Genomic DNA, 25,427 nt, shown 5'->3' on the forward strand with positions numbered 1-25,427 from the left:
TTGATTTCATTATAATTCCTGCCATAATTAAAGGGGATTCTGCTCCACTGATTGTCCAATTAGAGTTCCTTTTGAAATCCTTAGTGCAAGCAAAGCCATCACCTCACTGACTGCCTTGTCCTGCTTTGCTTTTTAGAGAATCTCTTTGCATAATGAAAGTGCTGCTACAGTTGGACCAGGCAAGCGAGGTGTGATGCTGCTGCGTTACGCGCTCCCGGATTTGAAAACAGCAAAACCTCTGCTGTTCTCATCATCTTTCTTAGGCTGAACCTTCTGACTGCAATAAGGACAGGCTTGGAAGTTAAGGTACGATAAAATCAAATAAAGTGGAAGACAGGAAAAGCTGGCGATGGTGGGAGAGTTTATTAGTTTTTCACTTAAACACAGAGATTCAGCAACCCCTAAACACCTATTTATTGAGCATCAGATCCTGATATCTCACAGCGAACTGCAGAAGTCATCCTTTTGGAGCTTTTAAGTTCCAGCATAAACAGTGGCGTTGAAATCTTGTCAGAGAGGGAAAGAGTGGATTGGACTTTTTGTTCTTTATTTTCCAGGTCACCTGGTACGTTACCTGGGCCGTATACTTAACAACACCACTTCACTTAACGCTATAAAGATGTATATCTACCCCATAGCTCAACTTTAACTACAGGTAAAAAAACCTTAGCGAATGCATCGCTGCACATACCCAACAGAAATGTATTACCTGGCTGCAAATCAGGCTTTGAAGCCACCTTCTAATTTATGCTAGAAAAGGATGGGAGAGAAACGTTAAACTATAACCGAGGATTATTTTTCACTGTCAGTGACATCCCTCACGCAGCTTACTCTCACGACCAGGCAGCCACAAAAATGTCTGGTATTTAAAAACACTGAGAGAAAGCCCATTACAGGGAAGATTTCTTTCCACCTCTATTTAACTGCAATTAAATTATGTTATTTCACACTAATTAGTATGAAATAAAAACACGGACTCGAGGAAAACTCTTTCCAGTAGATATTAAGATCTGTAAAATTGATTCTTTTTCAGTGTCTGTGTGCAAAGGTCAATCTAAACCGTGAAATGAAGATTACAGCAGCACATCTGTGCCACCATAAAGGCAAGGCCAGCACTTTCGGTGTCAGAATGCTGTTATTTCCTTTTCTGGGGGCTTATAGCAACTATAAAATCTCACTAAAAGCAACTGATAAAAGCTTATAAAAGGTGAGAGCCCTTATCTTACTATTTAATAAAACCAGATGGAATTAAACTCATCACTCCTCGTATTAAAGATTCTTAAATTTAAGAAAGGATCAGGCACCTAAAGGGCTAATTGGGATGTTTTATGACTGATATGTGGTTTCATGGCACAAACTCCAAGATCAGCTGGAGCCCTCTGGATATAGAGCCTCAACCTCCTTTCAACCAGTTAAGGAATCAGCCATACTGGTGGTCTGCCTCTAAATGGGAGTCATTCTTCGAGCGATCCCACAAGGATGAAACAGGATCAGGCTTTGACAAAAGAACCTCTTCATTCAGTGTCAAAATAAAACAATAAGCAGAAATAAAAAAAATAATAAAATAAATATATATATATATATAACCTCAGAACAATAGTGAAGCAGAGAGTAATCTATATAAATCTAAGACTGTGCAGAGAACAGATAAAGAAAGCCAAGGACATAAAGGAAAAAAATACGTGGCTTGAAAAAAATGAAGAACAATAGAACATTTTTAAAGTGTATTGAAACCTACCAAGCTGAGCAACAATACAGCTATTTACTTGATGGAGATGGGGAAATTGTTAATAATCTTATAGTAAAGTCTAAAGCGTTCAGTAAGAATTTTTGTTCTGGTTTTTGAAAATAACTATGATAATGCAATTATTTCACAGGAAATAAGTTTTTTTCCAGTCCATTAATAACCAAGAATTACATTAAACTACATCTATTCAAGGACAAACATTTTTAAAACTGCAGGCTCATTTAACTTGTACCCAGTAAATGAGACGAGCCAGCAGAAGAGGAATCTGACTCACTGATTAATACTGAACCAGCTACCAAGAGATTAGAACAGGGTTAATGCTGTACAAATATTTAAGAAGGGAAAAGAAGAGGATGCAAGTCACTTAGATCGGGCAGCCCGACATCTATTACAGACAAAGTAATGGAAAACATGACACGGAATTCAACTGACAATGAATAGAAGCAAATGAATGTGTGGTAACTCAGGCCAACCACATCGTTTTCCTGAAAAATAGATCTTAAGAAATAAATGGTTACTCATTTTTTTGACAAGATCGCTGTTCAGTAAGACACATGATTTAATTTGGTATGGCTTTCAATTAAAGAAAAGAGCACTTTCCAATGGCAAAAAGCAATGTATATGCATGCTTAAAAACTAACTGAAGGACCTTAAAATCATCATCACCGGTGAATAACCATTAAATGTTAAAATTTCTTGTGAAACCGAACAATTTGTAGTCGGCCTGAAATTATCCAACATTTATATCAATGTTACATAAGTAAATATAAAATAATGGATGACTAAACAGGCAGATGACTCAAAAACTACTGAAGTGACAAATACAACGATGAAGACAGAACAGATAAACAGAAGAGCTGGACAGCCATTAAATTTGAATGATTCAAACAGAGCATGCTTAAGGTTCAAACAAAATGCGTCAAAAGCCAGATAATGGATTGTAAGTTCATGGAATCATAAAATAGTTTGGGTTGGGAGGGACCTTTAAAGGTCATCTAGTCCAACCTCCCTGCCATGAGCAGGGACATTTTCAACTAGATTGGTTTGCTCAGATCCCTGTCCAACCTGGCCTGGAATGTTTCCAGGGATGGGGCATCGACCACCTCTCTGGGCAACCTGTTCCAGTGTCTCACCACCCTCGTGGTAAAAAATTTCTTCCTTGTATCTAGCCTTCACTCTCTTCGTTTAAAGCCATTACCCTTGTCCTATCACAACAGGCCCTGCTAAAAAGTCTGTTTCCATCTTCCCTGTAGGACCCCTTCAAGTACTGAAAGGCCACAATAAGGGTATCTAGCCTTCACTCTCTTCGTTTAAAGCCATTACCCTTGTCCTATCACAACAGGCCCTGCTAAAAAGTCTGTTTCCATCTTCCCTGTAGGACCCCTTCAAGTACTGAAAGGCCACAATAAGGTCTCCCCGGAGCTTTTTCTTCTCCAGGCTCAACAGCCCCAACTCTCCCAGCCTGTCCTCATAGGAGAGATGTCCATGAAATGGGACACTGGCTTCTAGAAAAAGACTGAAAATTACTTAAGGAGTGAGCACAAGAAGATGCTGTGTAACAAAATCCTAATGCAATTTCTATAGCCAAAAGAGCTAGTGAGATCCTTAGATGTGTAAATTGGTAAAAAGTGAAGTGGGTATGTGACTTACCTATGTAAAATGGTACAGCAAGTAGCTGGACTTTATTAGTCTTCAGTGTCCTAAGAGGTCATAGAATCATAGAATCATCATAGAATCGTCTAGGTTGGAAGAGACCCTTGGGATCATCGAGTCCAACCATCTACCCTACTCTACAAATTCCTCCCCTACACCATGTCCCTTAGCACTGCATCTAAACGGCCCTTAAACACATCCAGGGATGGTGATTCAACCCCCTCCCTGGGCAGCCTGTTCCAATGCCCGACCACTCTTTCGGTGAAAAATTCCTTCCTAATGTTCAATCTAAACCTGCCCTGTTGGAGCTTGAAGCCGTTCCCGCTCGCTCTGTCACTAATTCCCTGTGAGAAGAGACCAGCACCACCCTCTCTACAGTGTCCTTTCAAGTAGTTGGAGAGAGTGATGAGGTCTCCCCTCAGCCTCCTCTTCCTCATACTAAACAGCCCCAGCTCCTTCAGCCACTCTTCATATGATTTGTCTTCTAGGCCTTTCACCAGTTTCGTTGCCCTCCTCTGCACTCGCTCCAGCACCTCGATATCTCTCTTGGATTGAGGTGCCCAGAACTGGACACAATACTCGAGGTGTGGCCTCACCAGTGCTGAGTACAGGGGCATAATCCCCTCCCTACTTCTGCTGGTCACACTATTTTTGATACAAGCCAGAATGCCGTTGGCTTTCTTGCCCCCCTGGGCACACGGCCGGCTCATATTCAGCCCTTTGTCAACTAGAACCCCCAGGTCTCTTTCCTCCAGGCAGCTCCAGCCACACTTCCCCCAGCCTGTAGCGTTGCATGGGGTTATTGTGGCCCAAGCATGAGGTTATTGTGGCCCAAAAGGTCAGCCTACATGATGTGAGAGTGTTTATAGCTGTTTATATTGCAAATGAGAAAAATTTTTAAATAAAAATTATGGGAATCTTCCTATTTCTTCTTGCTTCCAATAAACACTGAATTAGTTCCTAAAAGACGCCGTACTTTACCAGACTCTGTATCAATATAAACTTTGAAGAAGTCATAAGTGGTTTGCTGCTGCGTTTCAGAACATGTTGCTATCAAATGGAATACCTAAATTTTAGTACTCTCCAGTTTGCCCACACTGGGCAACTCTAACAAAATTAGTGGCTTTATATTATCTTCTACTATCCTTTTCCAGTAATGTTTTCTGGCAGTGTTTCTTTTTCAATAGTATAACCATCACCATACAGTTCCCAACACTTTTAATGTCAGGTTACAGATCGTCTTTAGGTCGAAACAGTGAGTGGTCTTTCATAGACTTTCTATAGTGAGTTTTTTAGCATCCACCTGAATGAATTGATCTTCACAAGAATAGCTTTAAAGTGGGATCTTGTACCTTTATCACCTTTATTTTAAAGCTGCGGTTAAATCACTTGTACTTCCTTTATTCTAGACTATAAAGCTAACAGTAGCTGCTATCCAAAGATACAATGCAAAATCCAAGTCAAAAAAGAGATGCAGAGAATTCTCTGATAACACAAACAGCTCTTCCCGACTTTGCAGATAATGGAAAATAAGATCTGAGTTACAATTGATACCACCGTGCGCCTAGAGCTGCAACAAAAGACAACAAAATAGGGGGAAATACAGGATCAAATGCAGCTTGTCTTGGTTTTAATTTTGTGTCTTTCTTTCTGGCAATTATTTGTGTACTGTTACAGCACTAAATATCTTTTCTTGGTCATATCAGGTGAAATAGATACATAATATTCCTTAATGTCGCTATACTGAGCTGTACTTTGGGGATCTATCTGTGTTTCACACAACACTGTGTGCACGTGGAGAGGAAAAAGGGGAATGTCAGTGAAGTGACTGGGGCTGAAACATTTGACTGATTCATTAATTCTTTCTGGATCTGGCCAGGGAAAGTTTCTTTTGCCAGATTCCCACAGGCAGCTCCACCAGCCTCTTGTGAACCTTCCCCGCAGCAGCTGCCCACGCTCGTTCCTTAACGAGAGTGAAGTGTGACTGAGGGGAACACAAAGCCCTGAGATCTCCCTATCTGCTACGGGGGAAAAAAAAAAAAAAAAAAAAAAAAAATCTCAGAGGGAAGTCAAGATACATTTACTTGTCAGGCAACAAATGTGAAAGCATTGCAAGGCAGTAGGGGCTGTAAGCTGGGGGAAAAAAAAAAAAAAAACAAACATAAAGATGCAGAAAGATTCCTGCAAGTTGTCTGAAATCACGCGCTTCTGAACAATCAGCTGGAAGCTCACGTTGATGGCATCCACGGGGCTGAGACTATTTTTGTGTCTTAGCTTTTCTGAGATCATCCTTGCATCCAGTTCTGGGCTCCCCAGTTCAAGAGGGACAGGGAACTACTGGAGAGAGTCCAGTGCAGGGCAACAAAGATGATGGAGGGATTGGAGCACCTCCCTTACGAGGAAAGGCTGAGAGAGCTGGGGCTCTTTGGCCTGGAGAAGAGAAGACTGAAGGGAGACCTTATCTACGTTTACAAGTACCTAAAGGGTGGGTTGAAGGATGATGGAGCCGGACTCTTTTCAGTGGTTTCCAGTGACAGGATGAGGGGCAATGGGCTCAAGCTGGAACATGGGAAGTTCCACTCAAATCTGAGGAAGAACTTCTTTTGGGTGAGGGTGCCAAAGCTCTGGAAGAGGCTGCCCAGAGAGGGTGAGGAGTTCCCATCTCTGGAGATTTTCAAGACCCGCCTGTATGTCGTCCTGAGTGATGTGCTCTGGGCAGCCCTGCTTTGGCAGGGGAGTTGGACTAGATGATCTCTAGAAGATCCCTTCCAACTCTGACAATTCCGTGATTCCATGATAATTTACAGGGGCAAAATTTGAAGCTCAACAACCAAAAAAGTACAAAACAACCACTCAAAACTGGATCGAAGGGTCAACATCTGTCTTGATGTATAATCTGTGTTTAGTTAGGTCAATCTCCAGAATCAGGAATGCATAAAAATATATGCAGACATTTCCAGGGTTGGTCCAGCTCCTGTTGCAGACACTGGGACCAAGGCCATCGGCTCTGAATGAATGGATGCTAAATTAAATGGAGCGGCTCCAGTTTAAGAGGAGCACGTGCAAGAGAAGAATAAGGACCACATTTCCTAAAAGTCACTGGGTATGAAAGAAAGAGCTAGATGTCATTTAAACTGTATAATTTGGGAGGCAGTAGCAGTAACCATGCTGTATGTATTTGGTACAATAACAGCCAGATTTAACAGAAAAAAAACCCCACATATTCAAGTGCTACTATAAAAGAAATAGTAGTGTTGGGTCATGACCACAGAATCACAGACAGATGATATGGGGTTGGAAGGGATCCCTGGAGATCATCTAGTCCAATCCCCCTGCCAGAGAAGGTCCACCCAGAGCATGAGACAGGAATGTGTCCAGGCAGTTTTGAATGTCTCCAGAGACGGAGACTCCACCACCTCTCTGGGCAGCCTCTTCCAGGGCTCTGCCACCCCCAAAGTGAAGAAGTTCCTCCTCATATTTAGATGGAACTTTTTATGAACAAGTTTGTGTCCATTTCCTCTTGCCCTGTCACTGGGCACCACTGAAAAAAGACTGGCCCCATCCTCTTGACAGCCATCCTTTAAGTATTTATAAGCATTGATCAGATCCCTCCTCAGTCTTCTCTTCTCCAGACTAAAAAGACCCAAGTCCCTCAACCTTTCCTCATAAAAGAGATGTGCTAGTCCCTTAACATCTCTCTTATGATGATGGTCCCTTTTAACTAATACCCCAAAATGCTCTGTTTCACCAACACCTATAGTACATAAAATCTATTCCTGATAATACTATAGCACCTTTCAGACTGGATCTCACAGTTTTATAGATTAAGGGTAAAATGAAGTGAGACCCAAAGTTACAGAGTGACCTGTGCGCAGTAATTCTGTGAAGACATGGAAGAACCAAGAAAGGACCCTGAAGCTCCTCTTTAGGTGACAGATTGACTTCATAATGGAAAGGCTTTGCTAGAACAGATTGTTCAGCTACCCTTTCTGCATTTTATCTAAGATAAGAGGGAAATAGAAAACATTGAAAGATCCCTATAAATCAAAAGCACAAATGGCAACATTGGAAAAATAGAACTTAATCTGGGATCAGAAAAGAAATATTAAAGCACAGAAAATGAAAGAAACTTGTTGGCAGGGTAATAAATTGGTTTATATTTGAACTTGAATAAAAATCTTAATATCAAGGTATACAAGTAGGATTAATAGATATAGTTCAAGTTTAAAAATTAAGCATTAGCAACTTTTCCTATTGATCTCAAGTGGCATACAAACACCATGGTAATTGGTATATATACTCTACATCCAGAGCTAACTTGTTAGAGAGCTAAGAGCTTTGGAGAGTTGCTTTAAATTGGGTTTATTACATAGCATCAAAGAATCGTGGACAAACTGAGCTAAATTTAGCTTTCAGGGTGATTCTTAGACAATAAAAAGAAAGACACTTTATAAACACATCACAGTCCTAGCACAGTTTTCCTGTCAAAGCATTTTGCCTGTAGCAAGCAACACTGTTCTTTAAGTGAAGCTGCATCTGTAGAGTTCAAACGAGCCCAGAGCTGAAAGTAGAGAGAGCTCTGACTCCAATCAAAAGAATGACTGTTTTGGCTGCATAATATGTTTTCCATCCCTAACTTTAATCTAAATCAAATGCCCATCTTTCTTCCCGTTCATGTAATGCAACCGCAGCACATGCTTAAGTATAGGAAAATTGCAAGCACCCAGCTACATCAAATTGTACTTCCATCTAAGTCTGGAATCTCCATCAGGCAGAGGATAATACCTTCTGCTTCAGAAGAAAGAAACTATTCTCCATCACTAATTCATTTAGAAACTGTTCCGTGGATCAAGCCAAACAGCTGCCGGGCACAGAGATCTGAACAATCAAACAGGTCTTTTCTGTTTCTGAACTCAGAAATCTTCCTCCCCGGCAGTAAAGCAATGTCAGAGATTCTTTACGAAAAGCCTGGCGTCCCCCAGGTAGAGAAAAGGTGGCAAAAGTATTTTGGATAGCAACATAAGATTGTATTATCTCTGCCATAAGAATCACAGAATCACAGAATCTTCTAGGTTGGAAGGGACCTTAAAGATCATCTTGTCCAACCGTCAACCTAACTGACAAAAGTAGACACCCACACAACAAACAAGGAGCATCATCACTAAACCATACCTCCCAGCACTACATCAACCCGTCTTTTGAACACCTCCAGGGATGGTGCCTCAACCACCTCCCTGGGCAGCCCATTCCAATGCCTGATAACCCTTTCAGTGAAAAAATTTTTCCTAATCTCCAGCCTGAACCTCCCCTGGCGCAACTTGAGGCCATTTCCTCTCGTCCTGTCACCTGTGACTTGGGAGAAGAGCCCGACCCCCACCTCTCTACACCCTCCTTTCAGGGAGTTGTAGAGAGCAATAAGGTCTCCCCTCAGCCTCCTCTTCTCCAGGCTGAATAACCCCAGTTATTCAGAATCTGGCTATGAATTAGCCCTCCAAGGCAGAGATCCATGGCGCACAGACCCCTTCACATCCCAGCAAAAGCCAGGAAAATTCCCTGTTTCTAGCTATCAATTGAATGGACAATCCTAAAACGGGGAATTTTTAAAGCGGTGTCTCTCCACGACCTCCTGGAAGCGCAAATTTGCAGGGTGAGTTACGAGCTGCTTAAAGGGGCCCTTTTATTTCAGCGGTTACAGGCATTCCTGCCATTTTAATGTTCCAGCCCCTGATCTGCCACAGCTTTTCTCTTTGGTGCTCTCACCCCACCAGACGAGGTTCCGCGGAGCTCGTCACATTTGCATAAGCCCCGTGTGCGCAAAACTTTGACGTGCATTGTGGCCACTGCCTCCGTGGGTGCCTCGGGATATTTGAAAAGGTGGCCACAAGTCAATCAAAAGCCGGTTAATTCAAATGAAAACCAGCTTCTCGTGCTTAATACACCCATGTTATATTTTGTTTGTCATTATCTCTCCAGGCCAGTGACTCAGCCCCGTAAAACCTTCAGCTTGATCACAGTGTTGACACATGATACCAGCCGTTCAGCTTCCATGGACTTCTATTTGTGCCTCCTCTCCTCTTGTTTGAAAAAGCCCAGCAAGATAAATGAACCTCAGACTATTACACACCATAAAGACTTTCAGAAAATAATGGAAAATCTGTCTTTTAGCCTTAAACAAGTGATTTTGCAAGGGCTTCAGATGAATTTGGAAAATGAACCGGCTTCACCTCCACAGAATCATAGAGTTGGAAGGGACCTTAAAGATCATTGAGTTCCAACCCCCTGCCATGGGCAGGGACACCTCCCACCACACCAGGTTCCTCAAAGCTCCATCCAGCCTGGTCTTGAACGCTTCCAGGGATGACATGTGACATGTCTGATGCTGTGAGGAGCATCCTGAAGCCCTAGACATTGCTCTGAAGTGTTTCCATTAACGGATCAGTGTATAAAAATACAGAGTAAATGCCAAGCCACTGCCACGGGATCCCATCCAAAGTCCATTCACTTAATTGGGAGTCTTTCCAATGACCTCAGTTTGCTCTGGAGGATGGAAATGGTCATTAAAAAGATAATTCCTATGGTTGTTTTAACTAACAAGAGCGGGTGGAAAGTAGCCAAGTTCTGGACACTCATGAGCTGTTACATATAGATTAGACCTTACTCATGATTAAGTTATATCTTAGCACTCAAATGTCCCCATCGCATCGAAAAGAGCAAGATGATGCTTAAATGAGGAAAGGTATCTATAGAAAAATGCAACTATGCAAATATCAGGGGGGAAAAAAAAAAGGGAAACAGTAATTTGTTTTGCAAACAGACCAGGTTATTGAAAAGAATGAACGAGCTCCTGTTACGAACTGCGTAGATTTTACCGGAATGCAAAATATCTCAGCTTAACTTGGCAAAAATACAAACATTTTGACTCCCTGATTCCTTTTTTTTTTTTTTCTTTTGGGTTAGGTGATACAATTCTCATCTGCAACTTGACAGGATGTAGAAAATAATTACAAATGAAAAGGTTATTCATAATTTTTAAATGAGTTAATTAGTAAACCCCGCCAGAGTCACTCATTACAGTAATTAATAATTGATTATACTTGAAATTAAACACAATTTTTCATCAAAATCTAATTAAATATCTGCCTTTTTGCTTGTTGATTAGAACACTGGGTCTGGTAGAGACAATCTTTGCTAAATATGTTTACGCTGAACTGAACCATCGAATTTGATTTTTAATAATTGATAGTTCCTTTAGAAATTAGTAATTATGACCCATAATTACAGCAGTTCAACCTGATCAGCATTTCTGGCACCTCGCCAGCCATCCGTGGAGCCTGGCAAATGCCACGGAATTCATCTGAATGGGGGGGAAAAAAAAAGGGATGGGAGAGAGCACTCCACGGACCTACCTTCCAACCACATTAACTGTGATTTTTAAACAGGAGCCCGATCTTTTCAGAACTCTGAAGAAGGGTTTTGAATTGGAGAAAACTGAATGGCAAAGCAAACTCTTCTCCATCTATCAAGGGGCACACACCTCCTCTGTCAGAATTAACGGGCACCGCTATTCTGAGTTATAACATCGCTCCTCTGACAGACTGAGATAACGTCCAAAGGACCCACGTTCAGGGCAGAAGGAGAATACCAGACAAATGAGAAAGGCGAGTCCAAACGTACGTAGCAAATGATGAAAATTGACTGCATATTTCATCAAACTGCTGCTGATTTAATGTCGGTTAATTAATCATTCCTGGGCTTCTCTTACAGGAGGCATAAAAGTGACCAGAGCATGATGCAAGGCAGAAGTGGAAAAGTATCAGTCATTACAGAAGTGTACATAAAAGGAACACAGTAAAAGCAATCCTTTGTGGTAGTGCTAATTATACTCATGTGAAATGAAAGCAGAAATCTTTCGATCCAGGCGAAGATTTGTAATTCTAACCACAAGCTTTTATAGATCATTAGTGCACAGGAAGTCACAGCAAAATCAAAAAGACTCATTTGTGCTGTGAGAAATGGGCCTTTTTACCTACGATCACATTTGTAAGTGTCTGAAAACTAGAGTTTGCACCACTGACAGTTTAAAATAGAAGTCTAGGACTTGGACCTTCGTAAGACATTTATAACACAAATATCAAATCTAACTGAAGAAAAAGTAATGGTGACACCCCAACTTTACAGCCTGAAAAATACAATTTTCACTTCTAACATTTCAATTACTTTTGCCACAAACACTGAGAACGCTTTTTTGCAATGAACAACAACAACTCTTCTAAACCAAAGAAATGCAGATTATGCACAGCGCAAGAAAAATCCACTGCTGCTCCACCCAAGCAGCAAATTTCTCCAACTCCCCTGCTCCTGTTGGGCCACAATCAAAACTCAGTCCTTCCCTTCACAGGTCACACTCTGAATTTCAATATCGTTGGTTAAATGGCCAGGATATGCCACCAAAAGATAGAATAAGACCACATTTTGGGGTGTCAGGATCTTAGTTCTGACCCTGCTCTCATCAAAGTCAACATCAGAGAATTCCTGCAGACCTGGATACGACTGTGATTGGGACAAGGACCTCACTACCTGCTTTAATGGGCTGCTTTGAGAAAACCTGGTGGGTTTGTCTCATGCAAGGTACACTTTCCTCTGCAGAAAGCAAACAGTTCATTCCATTAATGGGAGGTCAATGTATGACTCATAGAATCATAGAATGGTTAAGGTTGGAAGCCTCATAGAATCATAGAATAGTTTAGGTTGGAAGGGACCTTAAAGATCATCTACTTCCAACCCCTTGCCACAGGCAGGGAAACCTCCCACTAGACCAGGTTCCTCAAAGCCCCATCCAACCTGACCTTGAACACCTCCAGGGATGGGTTATCCAGGGCTTCCCTGGGCAACCTCTTCCAAGTTCATGTTTTACTAAGCTCTCCTGGCTCTAGCACACCACTGCAACCTCGATTAAGTCAATAAAGGCCTTATTTCCCCGTCACTTTGTACCACAATCTGGACCCTCCAGTTCCCAAATTTTAGCATTATGGCTGGGTTTGTAGAGAAATAACAAAAAAAGTAGAAAAAACGAAGCAACCCAGAAATAAGCTTACCTATGAAATATGCCAGCAGGATCACCAGCGTGACTGAGATGACAATGGCACTCAGAGCAGCGCATTTCCAGTTACAGTACTTATAGGGTTTCTTCAGGTTAAAGGCAGGCCTAGAGAAGGTACTTCTGGGAAGGGGCCTAGGGGGAGGTGAGTACACAGTGCTGGACGTCAAGGGATATCCCGGCGACGTTGTACAAAAAAGGGGAGAAGTGCCTCCAGGTTTGAAGAGGAAGTGCCTGAGGGAAGAAAGACCAACAGCAAGTGACTCCTCAACACAGACGGAAGCCCAGGGAGACGTGGGGTGGGAGGATGGCGACCGCTGCCGGGACGAGGAAAGCAGCTCCACCACAATGCTGGCTACGGACATGGAGGGCATGCACGAAAGAGAAGAGTAAAAAATCAAAGGCAAGTCACACAGAGTAAAGGAAAACAAAACAAAAAAATCACAGCACCAACAATGCCACAGGGAACCCCTCAAGGGCAGGAGTCCCCTCTGTGGAAGAGCTGGCGTCAGAACGAGATGAATACCCCAAGCACAGGTAGGACAGACTGGTGGCACACGGGCAGCACTGGAGGCCTTTCCCGCTCCCGCAGAAATGCCCTACAGGGACTGAAGAGGAGCGTGGGTGGGATTAAAGAGGGGAGGGTGTTTACCAATTCGTTGATCGCTGCATGAGAGCTTTTTCTTTTTTGGTATGGCATCGGTGAATGGAGATGGGGAAATCGAGCTTAAGCCATTCCATAGCACCCAAATTGTCACAGAGGGGAATATTCACACTGTCCCCAGCCAGCAAATTGAAGTGTCGGACAATGGTTAAAAGCATCAAAGTCCACGATTCAAGTATCGCCGGTGGGGAGAGGCATCTGCTTCCAGAAAGCAGCCCAGAGCACCATACTTTGATGCCTGGCTTTAAAAAGTGTGAATTACTGTAAAAGCAACAGCGATTCCTGCCCAGTGACACATTGGGAGGCACCACGCTTTGCCCGTTACTACAAATGCAGCCTGAGAGCCAGCCCATGAGGACCTCGTGTGAGACTCCTGAAAGTCAGCACGAAAAGAGCCCACTGCAGACCATGAGTTCCTGAAATGAAACGTCCCAGTGGGAGTTCTCTCCGCAGGAATCCGAAATGAAAAGGCTAATTTTGGTGGGAGATTGTGAAGTACAAGGCAATTCCAATTCTGGGAATGAAACTGGGGAAGGGATCTGACTCGTCTTATCACCATGCTGATATCAAACCAAAAATGAAGCTTGTGAGGACTTGAGGAACAGCCCCGGTGCAGTTGGCACCTTCTCCCATGGTTTACGGGGACAGCCAGCATAAATGCCATCAGCGTGGGGCCATGGGAGGCAGTCAAGGCAGTGGATTATACCAGATGAAGACGTGACTCTATTTTCCCCTTGAAGGCACTTGTGCAGTCACGGGGGGAAACGACACATGCAGAAACATCACCATGCAGAAAAGCCACTGATTCATGCAGTCAAAAGCAACATATAATTCTCCAAAATAGGTGTTTGTAGTATTACAGCCATGGTTTTATTGGTACTCTAAGCATGACTGCTGGGCATTAGAGAAAGATCCATTATTTCTACTAATGCTCTACATCAAAACATTCATTTTTACAGGAGTCAGATACTATCTTGTTTTGGAAAGTATTTATTTAGACACAGATGTATCTGTTCTGAGTGAAGAGGTACCTGCAGTGTTCAAGTACACCAATTAGATCTTCAGTTAATGATGGCTACCAGATTAGAAACCGCCAACACAAGGTCAACACTTTTGGCATTAAATGTCAAATTAAAATCTGCTTATAACTTAAATGATCAAAAATTAGGTAAAGATGCCAGAATGGGTGGTTAAGTCAAAATCAAAGGCTTGGCTTATGTACACCACCAGCAGACACTTGTAAGATAAGGTATGTGGAAAATATCAGTTTTACAATGAAGTATCAGGCTGCCAGCACAATAATGGCTTAAGATTTTTATGAAAATTAAATAAATCTTGGTTTATATGGGACTCAAAACTGCTGTAGGTACTTCTCACTAGTGAAATGACTTTCAAAATAACAAGGGAAAAAAGCAAATGGCATGCTGTGGCTCGCTAGCATATTAATGAGTCTGCCATTAATATGTACAGGACACAGTGCTCCAAGCTCCAGAATCTCATTTTTTTTTTCAAAACCATCTTGGAAGAGGCCAGCGATGGTGTTGCCCTTTAAACATCATTGATATGACCAAATGCTTTCATGCAAGGATCAGAATGACTGTACAGGAAACAGGAAGACCACGTTAAGTGTCACATACCCATCATTGTAAGCACCGTCATGTCGGGAGGAGGTGAGAATGTCCATCTCAATGAGGTTGTCCTGCAATGTCTCTAGGAATGTCTGCTTTGCTATGTTTCTACATACATATGGAAACATGAATGAAGCCAGTGAGTCATGCATATATGAAGTGTGATCTTATAAACCACAATGGTTATAGTGCAGTTGTGCATGGAATTAGAATGATGGACCATATATTTATATGTATAAGACGCTACACATATACATATATAGCTTTTAAGAATGTTCACTTCTCTCTCTATACACTATATATATGCATATACACACATAGAAGCACACACGCCCATGTGCATGTATAAAGAAAAGTTGATGTCTTTGTTCATTTCACATTATTTATTGCCAGTGACACGTGAAACCTTCTGAACTGGGGGATTCAACAGACCAGATTTCAACCCAGCACAGCTGCAACCTCATTCCCCCCCTGCATCTGTGTTACTGTTACTCTGAAAAAGCACAGCACAGTAACTATACCCCTCTATGGCCCATACCTTGGTAGCACGGTTCCATCTAATGTCCTGATGGATTCCCAGCAAAAATCTGCCACTCCTTTTGCAATTGAGAACTTTTCAGTTGCCAATTTGACTAATTTTTTTTGCCTTTGTGGAACAATAACTTGCTATTTAGAAGTTTCAAAATGCAAGCTTTGCTCAAAATGAGCATTCCAAATAAAAGTTTCTCAGTGATAAGCAAGTAGAAGCTGGGAAAAGGTTATGCTGTAACCCAAATTTCAATACCAATCATCCATAATCTGAATAATAGAAGCAATAGGCAAGATATTTAGGGCCTATATGTGAAAAAGCCTGGTTTTGACTTTTGCACACAATAGTGGAATCCTGCAATATCTTGCCTCCCCAGCATGTACTTTGATGAGTCACATTTTGACCTATATATGCTAAACTGTTTTGTACTTTTTGAAGGGAATAGCAGGAACATAAAGAATTAAGTCAGAGGCACAGCTGGGAACAGACTGTGTCTTTCTCACCTCCGGGCTTGTTTCTCAAGCCCTGGCAAAAAAAAACCCCAACATTCTTCCCATCTTTTTTAAAACAAAAAAAACCCAAAACAGTCCTGATTTTGCCCATGTCTGTTTTCAGCATTAAATTCCCTGGCCAAAACTAGCAAAAGGAACATAACAGCATTGTGACACTTTATCACTTACGCAGGATTAAGCGCTTACAGGATAGAAGTGACATGATGTGAGCTCAAAGGAGAGCTCCTCTGTCAAAGAAACTGGATGCAGGTAACAAGCCCTATCAGGAGAAACCAGCCCTGTCACATTATACAAACCTTGATACTGCCTCCTCTATAATGTCCCCAACCTTAATTTTCATTCCTGCTTCCTCCTCTTCCTGCTGCTAATGCCAGCACCTGTTTAGCTCCACTCACTGCTTTTTGGAGGCCTCTGGTCTGCTTTGACAGAACCTGATCTACTCCTCGGTCTGAATGAAAGTAAAGTGACTCTAATTCCTAGCTTTGGAGTGGAGTGTGTGGGCCATGCAGGAGCTGTGTGCCATGGCACTTGAGACATCAACCCATCCCCAAGCGTCCGCGGGTTCCTCACATTCCCTGGGAATGCAGGAAAGGCTGGATGTTGATCTCGAGGCGAAAAGAAGCAAGGGATGACGTGCATGCGCTGAGCGTTTAATGGGTAAGAGGCAAGGCATCCGGCAACACACCAATCAATAAAAGTTCATCAGGAGTTAAAAATCCATGTCAAATTGGTCCCATGAATTTCAGTTGGGGATTGTCAACAGAGCAGAAGAGGAGAGGGTTATATAATCTTATATTTTTTATATATATATATGTAACAGAGAGGTTGTTGGGTCGCTGAGGAGACCGATACGTGACTGTCCTCCTCACTGAAGGCCGGACAGAGGCTGCTCCCTTAGAGATTCCTTGGGAAGAGCATTCTAATTACAAACCACTCTCCCTTCTCGTTATGAGTTGTGGTGGCAGAGTCTGACCTCACATGATTACGGCACGAAATTTCCTGGGAATGGAAGTCTCCTGAAAGCTGTTGGTTTGTCAACTAAATGTCCATCCAGTCGGCATTTATTTGCTCCTGCAAGGTTAAACGTGAAGGACCAGGCCACACAAGAAAGAACAGTGTGGAATAAATATGCAGGGAACTGACTTACCTGTCAGAGAGACTGCTGAGCAAAGATCTTCTCATCACACCCTTGATAATATATTGCTTTTAAAGCAACAAAAAAGGGAGCAGACGGGAAAAGAAAGAGGAAGAAGGAAACACAGAAGAGGGAGTAAAGGGAAACTAATGAAGAGAAGGGAGAGAAGAGGAGGGGGCTCTTCCTCTTGCATCATTTAAAGTCCTCAGATGCAGGATATGCTTATTGTGTCAGTTGTAGATTTGTGCTACAAATCCCCGCTTCCCTTTGCAAGGCTGGAAATTTCCAGGCAATGACAAACCATCCTAAATTCCCAGTTTGAATACTGCCTGGAGTCCGTGGCAGTGAGAACCAAGCCTTTTCAAACTCTGGGGTGCTTAAAATCTCTAACTGTAGGCACGTTTCACAGCCTGTGACAATCCCCGGTTAAAAGACGCAGCTTTTTCTTCGTGTTTTCTCCCTCTGTTGACTAATACGGGATTTAAAAAAAACGGATATTCAACAGAAATACAATTCCATTTTTGACATGAGATTACTATAATCTCCTATTGCTTTACTTCAAAGGCCTTAATTCTTGGATTAATGTCTCTTGGCCAGGATTTATTTTTTTTTTACATATTGGACATTTTATTCTCTTAGGTGGTGGTCTTTTTTTGGTTCTAAAAATCTTTGCAGTGGGGAAGATCGACTTCATGGAAGAGGTGGAAATGGGCATCCAAGTTTGGGAAACAGCTCTGAAGCCTGGTCTTTCACACTTAGAGAATTCCCACCAAAGGAAATGGAAACTGTCTGCACGTTGGAAGAGCAGACTGTTGGAGTGGAGATTTGTCACAGTTTTACTGATCATCTTCGCAGTGCAGGCTCTTTGCATTATGACACCATTATAACACATTTTATTTTCTTAACGTTGTTCAGTGAAGGAACAAAAACCGAGCAGTCGTTCTCTGTAAATGTGCCCATTTGCTGTTTGGCATAAATTTGCACATTCTTTTCCAACATGTTTGTTGTCTGAAGGGACACTGGGCAAAATTACACCATTCCCACCAGCGTGTCAAAAGCCACAACGTCGGTCTTGAAATGACTATTAAAATGGTTAAATTAAGGATCCATTACAAATGTGACTGAATTGTGATGGAAGTGAAATCACCAAGTGATGCAGAAGGACCTTCATGCAGGTAGAACTCCAACATCCAGTCTGGTTAATAGCAATAATGTGACCAACCCAACTTGCAGACAGAACAGTCTGCTTAAGATCTTGAAAAATTTCCAACCACAATGATTTCATGGAGATGAGGACAGTCTTTAGGGATGTATTCACTTAAAATTTAATGGGAGCAGTCCAGGACTAGCCAGATAATTGTTCTGTCTATGAACTCCTTGATTAAGAGGGTTGTCTCTCCATCTCCCTCTCTGATTGCCAACAGAAGTGGACAAATGGGGGCAGGGTGTTTTCAGTAAAGACCTTTTATTTCTGACATTCCTCCACTGATCCAGCAGCAAGGACGTTCCTTCTCAATTGGAGGGTGGTAGGTTCTGAGAGACTCCAGTCAGATGTGAGGATCTCACGGTGCTATTACAACAGTAGATTATTTCTTCTCTAAAGAATTCACAACCTGGTTTAGAAAAAGGCCAGGGCTTCCTCCAGAATTATAGAGGATTATTCACAAAAGGGCTACAGGAGTGAGGCCCAAGTATTTTTTAATGTAATTTGTTTTTGTTGTGTTTTTTTTTTCTTCAAAAGAAATAACACATAAAAGTCACTGCTTGGGTCTATATGCTCAAGAATTAGAAACACAATATAATTACTGAAACTGTTGCCAAATCACACTTGCAGTACTTGCTTGTAATTTTGTCTTAATCTTTTGGATGCAGCTTCTTAGTTGGGTCTTTTTAATCAAGCAGTCGCAGAGAAATTAATTATCCTTAAATGCCATAAAATGTTAGATTGAGGTCTGTTTTGGAAATTTCAGAGGGGCAGCAGACGTAGCTCATTCTCAAAAAGACGCCTTCATTTTCCAAAAGTATTTTCTTAGCAGAAGCTGGCAAAACTGGGTACATTTTGTCCCAGGACACAGCCCCAACTACCACTGATTCAATGAGATTCCCACAGGCAGCAACGTGACAAATTTGGCCCCTGGCTTGCTTTTCTGTTTGTATATATTTATTGCTGTCTAAAATCTTTCTTGTTGGTTTGAGAAAGTAAGATGAATGAGGGAAAAAAAGGCAGCTAAGTGCACAATGTTAGGCCTGGAAGACTTCTCTCCAGACTGAATAAGATACCATTTATGGGGCCTCATGACTCCAATATCTCCAGTGGTTTCTCAGAAGCAAAGGAAATGGTGACACAAAACATATGGAGAATGCAAAAACAGATTTTCAAGGGGGGCAGCAAGAAGTAGATGCATTCACCCTCGTATGGGAGGACAGAGGCTGAGGCAGTATGAAAAGTCCCTTCTCCAGAACCTACATAGAACCTAAACAAAGCTGTGAACCAGAACAACTCAGCGCAGCTTTTTCACACTCCTTTGTGTGTTGCACAGATGTAAAAGAATTTAAATGCTAAATGGAAACATCGTTAATTGACTGATTGCCTGCTACCCCATGTTTCATGCTTGCTGGAGCAACGTTGTAGGGCAGTAAAATGCTACAGCCAACTTCTCCTCATTGGGTAAAACAAGATCAAACTCTCCTGAATGATGTGCTACAAAAGTATCTTGCTTGATGAGGCACAGATAGAAGGCTAAATCTTTTCAATGTATCGACTGATTTTAGTTTCTTAAATAGGATATTGATTTATCCTACCACATAGGAAGAGAGACATTCAAGGAAAATAAAAGATAGAAAACTAAGAACATTTTAATCTCTGATCCTGATGCCAATTTTAAATGAGGAAAAGAACCTTATGAGCAGCTGTTAAAGACAATATTTTTAGTTTATGAAAGAAGAGCAACTTTCTCTTCTCCTAGTCCAAATAAACAGACACGAGGAATAAGAAGTACAACTCAAAATACTTAAGCCAAACACCAGTTCACAGACTGAAGGGCTAGCTCTACAGATGTGTGCGTTTTCCATCACATCCTTAGCACACACACAGTCAGAACATTTTAAAGTATTAAAGACAATGACCTACCTAGTCTCCAGCGGGATGTTACTGTTAAGTAACCAGTTGTCCTGAGCATGGGCTGGCTCTTGGGTGCTGGCTGGTTGTTCTCCAGAAAGAGAGTGGTCAGTGGGAGCTGGGCTGGGGTTGCTGCGTGGAGTGAAGTTCCCTCTGTTTAGGGAATTGATGGAGGCCGCGTGATGCTGATTTGGGGTGTGAGCATGTGATATTGGAGGTGGTGGAGTTCGAAGTCTGGAGTGATTTTGAAGATTTGGAGGATGATCTAAAACAGAAGCGAAACATTTTTAAGGGTTGTGATTTGAGTTGCTCCATACTGCACGCATCTCTGTCCAAGCACTCCTAAAAAAGGAGGAAGGCTGGGATGCCACATATCCTAAATCAAACTCACAAGGGTAACAGAGCCTTGTTCCATATGCTCTAATGACACACGCGTCGATCCCCCAGCTGGTTAGAAAAAATAGTTGAGTTTCATGCACAAAAAGTTAGAAAAGCTTAAAGCACTGCAAAAAGGCTGCCCTGACAGCCAAGTTAACTCCGATGAACTACTGCAGGTTGCAAACTGCAATCTGTCTGTGACACTGATTTGTGATAAAGCATGAAGAAATACAACCAGCCTGGATAGATAACACTTTAGAGCGCTTTTATGATGGATATACAGCTCCTGGTGAAGTTCATCCTGCCTGTTTTGCCAAAGAACTTTCAATAGTTAAGTCAACAAGAAGACTGAGAATACATTTCATCATAGACTGAGTTGAGGTGAGGCCATAAAACTGTGTCAGGGTTATACAATTTAACACAATCCAACAGTTTGTATTGTTAGACATACTCAAAATGAGTAAAAAATGCACGTGGCATAAAAACCTGAAGTGTCAGGAAAATGAAACAACATATTGTGAAGAAAGATGTAAAGATCAGTGATAGGGCTATTTTGGGTAAAACTCAAAAGTATTTCTAAGCCAAGAGTCAGAGGGAGGTAAATTGGAGAAGGTGAAGACTTAGGAAAGACCAACCTAGTGCTGATTATATTAGTATTTTTAGCTTTTTAATTAACTATCAAGCATATTTTTCACATGTTTTCCAGAAACAATGAAAAACTAAAATATTTAATGAAACTGAAGGGACACTGACAGTTCAGCCCAATGGATATGGGATACAGGAAACTTATTCCTCTCATTTTAGTAGGTTTAAGCTTGTAAGTCTTTATCTTTAGATAAGATGCCTTATCTAAAAGAAATATATATAGTATCAATCTAATACTTACCAGACAGACTTCTGTATCATGAAAAACTAACATTCATGTACTAATTAGAGAGCTCAGAGTGGAACGAACTATACACAATCCTAAATTACAATGAATGGTATCAAAAATTACCATGATACTTAATGACACTTCCGAAATCTGGAGTAGGACTTGGACTCAGGAGAGTAACATTTACAATTCCTCTGTAGCTTCTTGGATATTTAGACAAATAAGATAAAATATAAAGATGTGTCCTCACTCTATATTGACTTACGTTACCTTATCATTAACTATGGCTGATTATACCTGATACTTAATGACAATTCCGAAATCTGGAGTAGGACTTGGACTCAGGAGAGGAACATTTACAATTCCTCTGTAGCTCCTTGGATATTTAGACAAATAAGATAAAATATAAAGATGTGTCCTCACTCTATATTGACTTACGTTACCTTATCATTAACTATGGCTGATTATACCAAAACCTTAGGGTGGCTGAGATGGTGTCCTTTCCCTGGAGGGGTTCAAGGCCAGGCTGGATGGGGCTTTGAGCAACCTGCTCTGGTGGGAGGTGTCCCTGCCCAGGGCAGGGGGTTGGAACTGGATGATCTTTAAGGTCCCTTCCAACCCAAACCATTGTATGATTCCATATATTCCATGGGAGAACTGAGTGCTTTTAAGGTCCCAATTCGTTTTACCCTATAAACAAACTCTTCACCCAAAAACCTGAGAAAGGTCAGAGGAACACCTTAAAAGTGCTGTTCTGTCTATTGTATGAGTACAATAGAGAACAAGAAGCTCAAAAAAAGAGCTAGATTAAAAAATTAAGATAGAAAAAATCCCTAGATTCCTAGGAATCTAATGTATTTTATCCTATAAAAAAACTCTTCACCCAAAAAAACGGAGAAAGGTCAGAGGAACACCTTAGAAGTGCCGTTCTGTTTTATTATATGAGTACAATAGAGAACAACAAGCTCAAAAAAAGAGCTAGATTAAGAAATTAAGATAGAAAAAAATCCCTAGATTCCTAGGAATCTAATGGAGTATTCAGAAGTCTGATGTAGCAAAGCTCCCCCAAAAATGCTGCCATACTAGATTCTGATTTAATACAATTTAGCCCTGAAAAATTCTGTACATCAACCAGCAAACTAAAGGGAAGGACAGAGCAACAATCACAGACTGTCTGGACAAGGAATACCAGAACTAAATCAGGTCTGGCTTCAGCTCTGCAGCACCATGTGAATCAAGGCATCCACCCATCCTTGGACTGGATATTACTGGGGAATGTCACTTAACTGCAGCCCTGACCATGGAGGTAGTAAAAACAACAGTGGAAGAATCCTATTGTTGGCTTAGCTAAATTGGGGACTCATTTTCCCACTCAACAGACAGCAGCCATGACTGCTTGGCTTGGTCCCCTTTGCCAAGAGGCAGAAGAAGTTCAGAAGACAGTCATGGAATGCACCAAAACCTGCAGTCTCGGGACCATGCCTCCTTGCAGAAGAAGGAAGACAGGAACAGTGTATTAATTCCAGGCTGAGGAAGATCACAGAATCACAGAATCATAGAATGGCTAGGGCTGGAAGGGACCTCAAAGATCATCAGATCATCTAGTTCCAACCCCCCTGCCATGGGCAGGGACACCTCCCACCAGACCAGGTTGCTCAAGGCCCCATCCAGCCTGGCCTTGAACACTTCCAGGGATGGGGCAGCCACAGCTTCCCTGGGCGAGATGAACGTAAACAGATAAGGACAGAGCAATAACCACAGACTGTCCAGACAAGGAATATCAGAACTAAATCAGGTCTGGCTTCAGCTCTGCAGCACCATGTGAATCAAGGCATCCACCCATCCTTGGACTGGCTATTACTGGGGAATGTCACTTAAATGCATCCCTGACCGTGGAGGTAGTAAAAACAACAGTGGAAGAATCTGCAGCACCATGTGAATCAAGGCATCCACCCATCCTTGGACTGGATATTACTGGGGAATGTCACTTAACTGCAGCCCTGACCATGGAGGTAGTAAAAACAACAGTGGAAGAATCCTATTGTTGGCTTAGCTAAATTGGGGACTCATTTTCCCACTCAACAGACAGCAGCCATGACTGCTTGGCTTGGTCCCCTTTGCCAAGAGGCAGAAGAAGTTCAGAAGACAGTCATGGAACGCACCAAAACCTGCAGTCTCGGGACCATGCCTCCTTGCAGAAGAAGGAAGACAGGAACAGTGTATTAATTCCAGGCTGAGGAAGATCACAGAATCACAGAATCATAGAATGGCTAGGGCTGGAAGGGACCTCAAAGATCATCAGATCATCTAGTTCCAACCCCCCTGCCATGGGCAGGGACACCTCCCACCAGACCAGGTTGCTCAAGGCCCCATCCAGCCTGGCCTTGAACACTTCCAGGGATGGGGCAGCCACAACTTCCCTGGGCGAGATGAACGTAAACAGAAAATTTCCAGTTTTTAGGGCTGTCAGTCTGTCACCATTCACAAGAATTTAATTCATCCCGGAGAAAATGATTTGTCTAATCAGGAGCAACCCACCAAAGGTTTCCAAGAGCAGTTATTTGAGTTTTTATTACAACCGATGCCTGAGCTGAATACTCTGCACAACCAGGAAAAGGGGGAAAAACAGGTAAATCCTGGAATATGCAATAGGTGTTTTGTGAAGTTCTCCAGCTATGGGTTGACTTTCCCTACTGGAGACACCATTTGCAGACTGTGAGTCAGAGCCTGTTTCTAAAGATCTGTTATGTAAATTCCAATTTACACCCTATTATTGCAGACACATTGCAGATGCTATTATGGATAATGCTTTTGAATCAAGGAAAAATGTGTCATTTTCATTCTCTATTTGCATACCCTCTGTGATTTCTTTGCTAAGTAAAGACAGCACATCTATTTTACTCTGGTCTACATGATTTTTCATGGGATTTTATAGCTTGTATTTCTTTTTTTCTGACATTGAGGTAGCTTTTCCTCCCAGAATATTTTTAATTTCATTCATATACAAATTCTGAACACTTACGTTATGTCTGAGCATCACTGAATTTAATATACCTTGACTAGGATTAGTAACTATTTCCTTTGCCTTATGATCCCCTTTTTTTCTTCTTCTTCTCAAGTTAAGGAACATTAGAAAAAAGGTGTAGATGAAAGTACAAGCTCTGAAATCTTCCTACTGAAAATTACTGCAGCTACGCAGGATTTTCTTGATGTGACAAAACCATTGAGGTTCTTACCCTCCGAGGTCACCAAAGATCCTACGGGATTTGCAAAGGATAAGGGAAGCCCAGAAAGTGAATTCTTTCTTGATTTCCTAAAATTGCAACTGTCCCCTTATTTGAACATGCTCTTTTTAACTTGTTCCATAATGTCTGAGTGATATAAAGTGCATTACATCTTCTCACAGGAAGGAGAACCTTAATGCTGGCTGTGGTGGCTCTCTTACATCATCCATGTGCGTGAACCTTATACAGTGGGAAGAAGCAGTGATTATCCTCCTGTATATGATATATAAATGCTGTATGTCTGTAGGCAGCACTGAATTCTTGCAGATCCCACCACACAGGTGGGATACAGGGGAAGTTGGATACAACCTTCTACATTGAACAGCAAGCCTTTATTAGGACAACAGCACCACAGGAATTCAGAAGACTTTATAGAGAAGCAGGATATCGTGGCCTCTGCACAAACTGTACTGTGTTCTCCAAGACTACTCTTAGCAGCTATAAGACGACTAACTGTGACTATTTGGAAGTTATCTTGGCTTACTCAAAAAGAGGGTTTTTTCAAAATTTTCCTCCTCACAGTTTTCCTCTTCGGTTTCCAAAAAGACATGGACTTTATCATTCCCTCTCTGTTTCTTGTCAGAACTAAAATCCCAACAAATGCTATTCAGAGGGACCATCTAAGCTAACAAAACACCGAGGAATAAAACAACCACCTCATAAAACAACCCCCCAGCAACATTTCCAATAGCCTCCAGAGTCAAGCTTATGGGATGATTTCTCCTTTGAAGGGACAGCAAAAGAGACCTGTCAACACCAAAGGTGTCTTCTCAGCCTAAGACACCAGGTGCCAAAGGACCAGAGTCCC

The 25,427-nt window shown here is 41.9% G+C and overlaps 1 protein-coding gene across 1 annotated transcript in view; it reads right to left on the reverse strand.

The window, feature by feature from the left end:
• Positions 1-25,427, reverse strand: part of TENM4 (teneurin transmembrane protein 4) — an 826,730-nt gene that overhangs the window by 244,599 nt on the left and 556,704 nt on the right. The window contains exons 6-8 of the mRNA XM_014941555.1: positions 20,096-20,348; positions 14,799-14,897; positions 12,496-12,731 (exon numbers count right to left, since the gene is read on the reverse strand). Of these exons, the coding sequence (XP_014797041.1) occupies positions 12,496-12,731; positions 14,799-14,897; positions 20,096-20,348 (588 nt within the window). The remainder of the gene's footprint in view (positions 1-12,495; positions 12,732-14,798; positions 14,898-20,095; positions 20,349-25,427) is intronic.

This window comes from Calidris pugnax, unplaced genomic scaffold (assembly GCF_001431845.1).
Source record: "Calidris pugnax isolate Ruff unplaced genomic scaffold, ASM143184v1 scaffold99, whole genome shotgun sequence".
Lineage (NCBI taxonomy): Eukaryota > Metazoa > Chordata > Aves > Charadriiformes > Scolopacidae > Calidris > Calidris pugnax.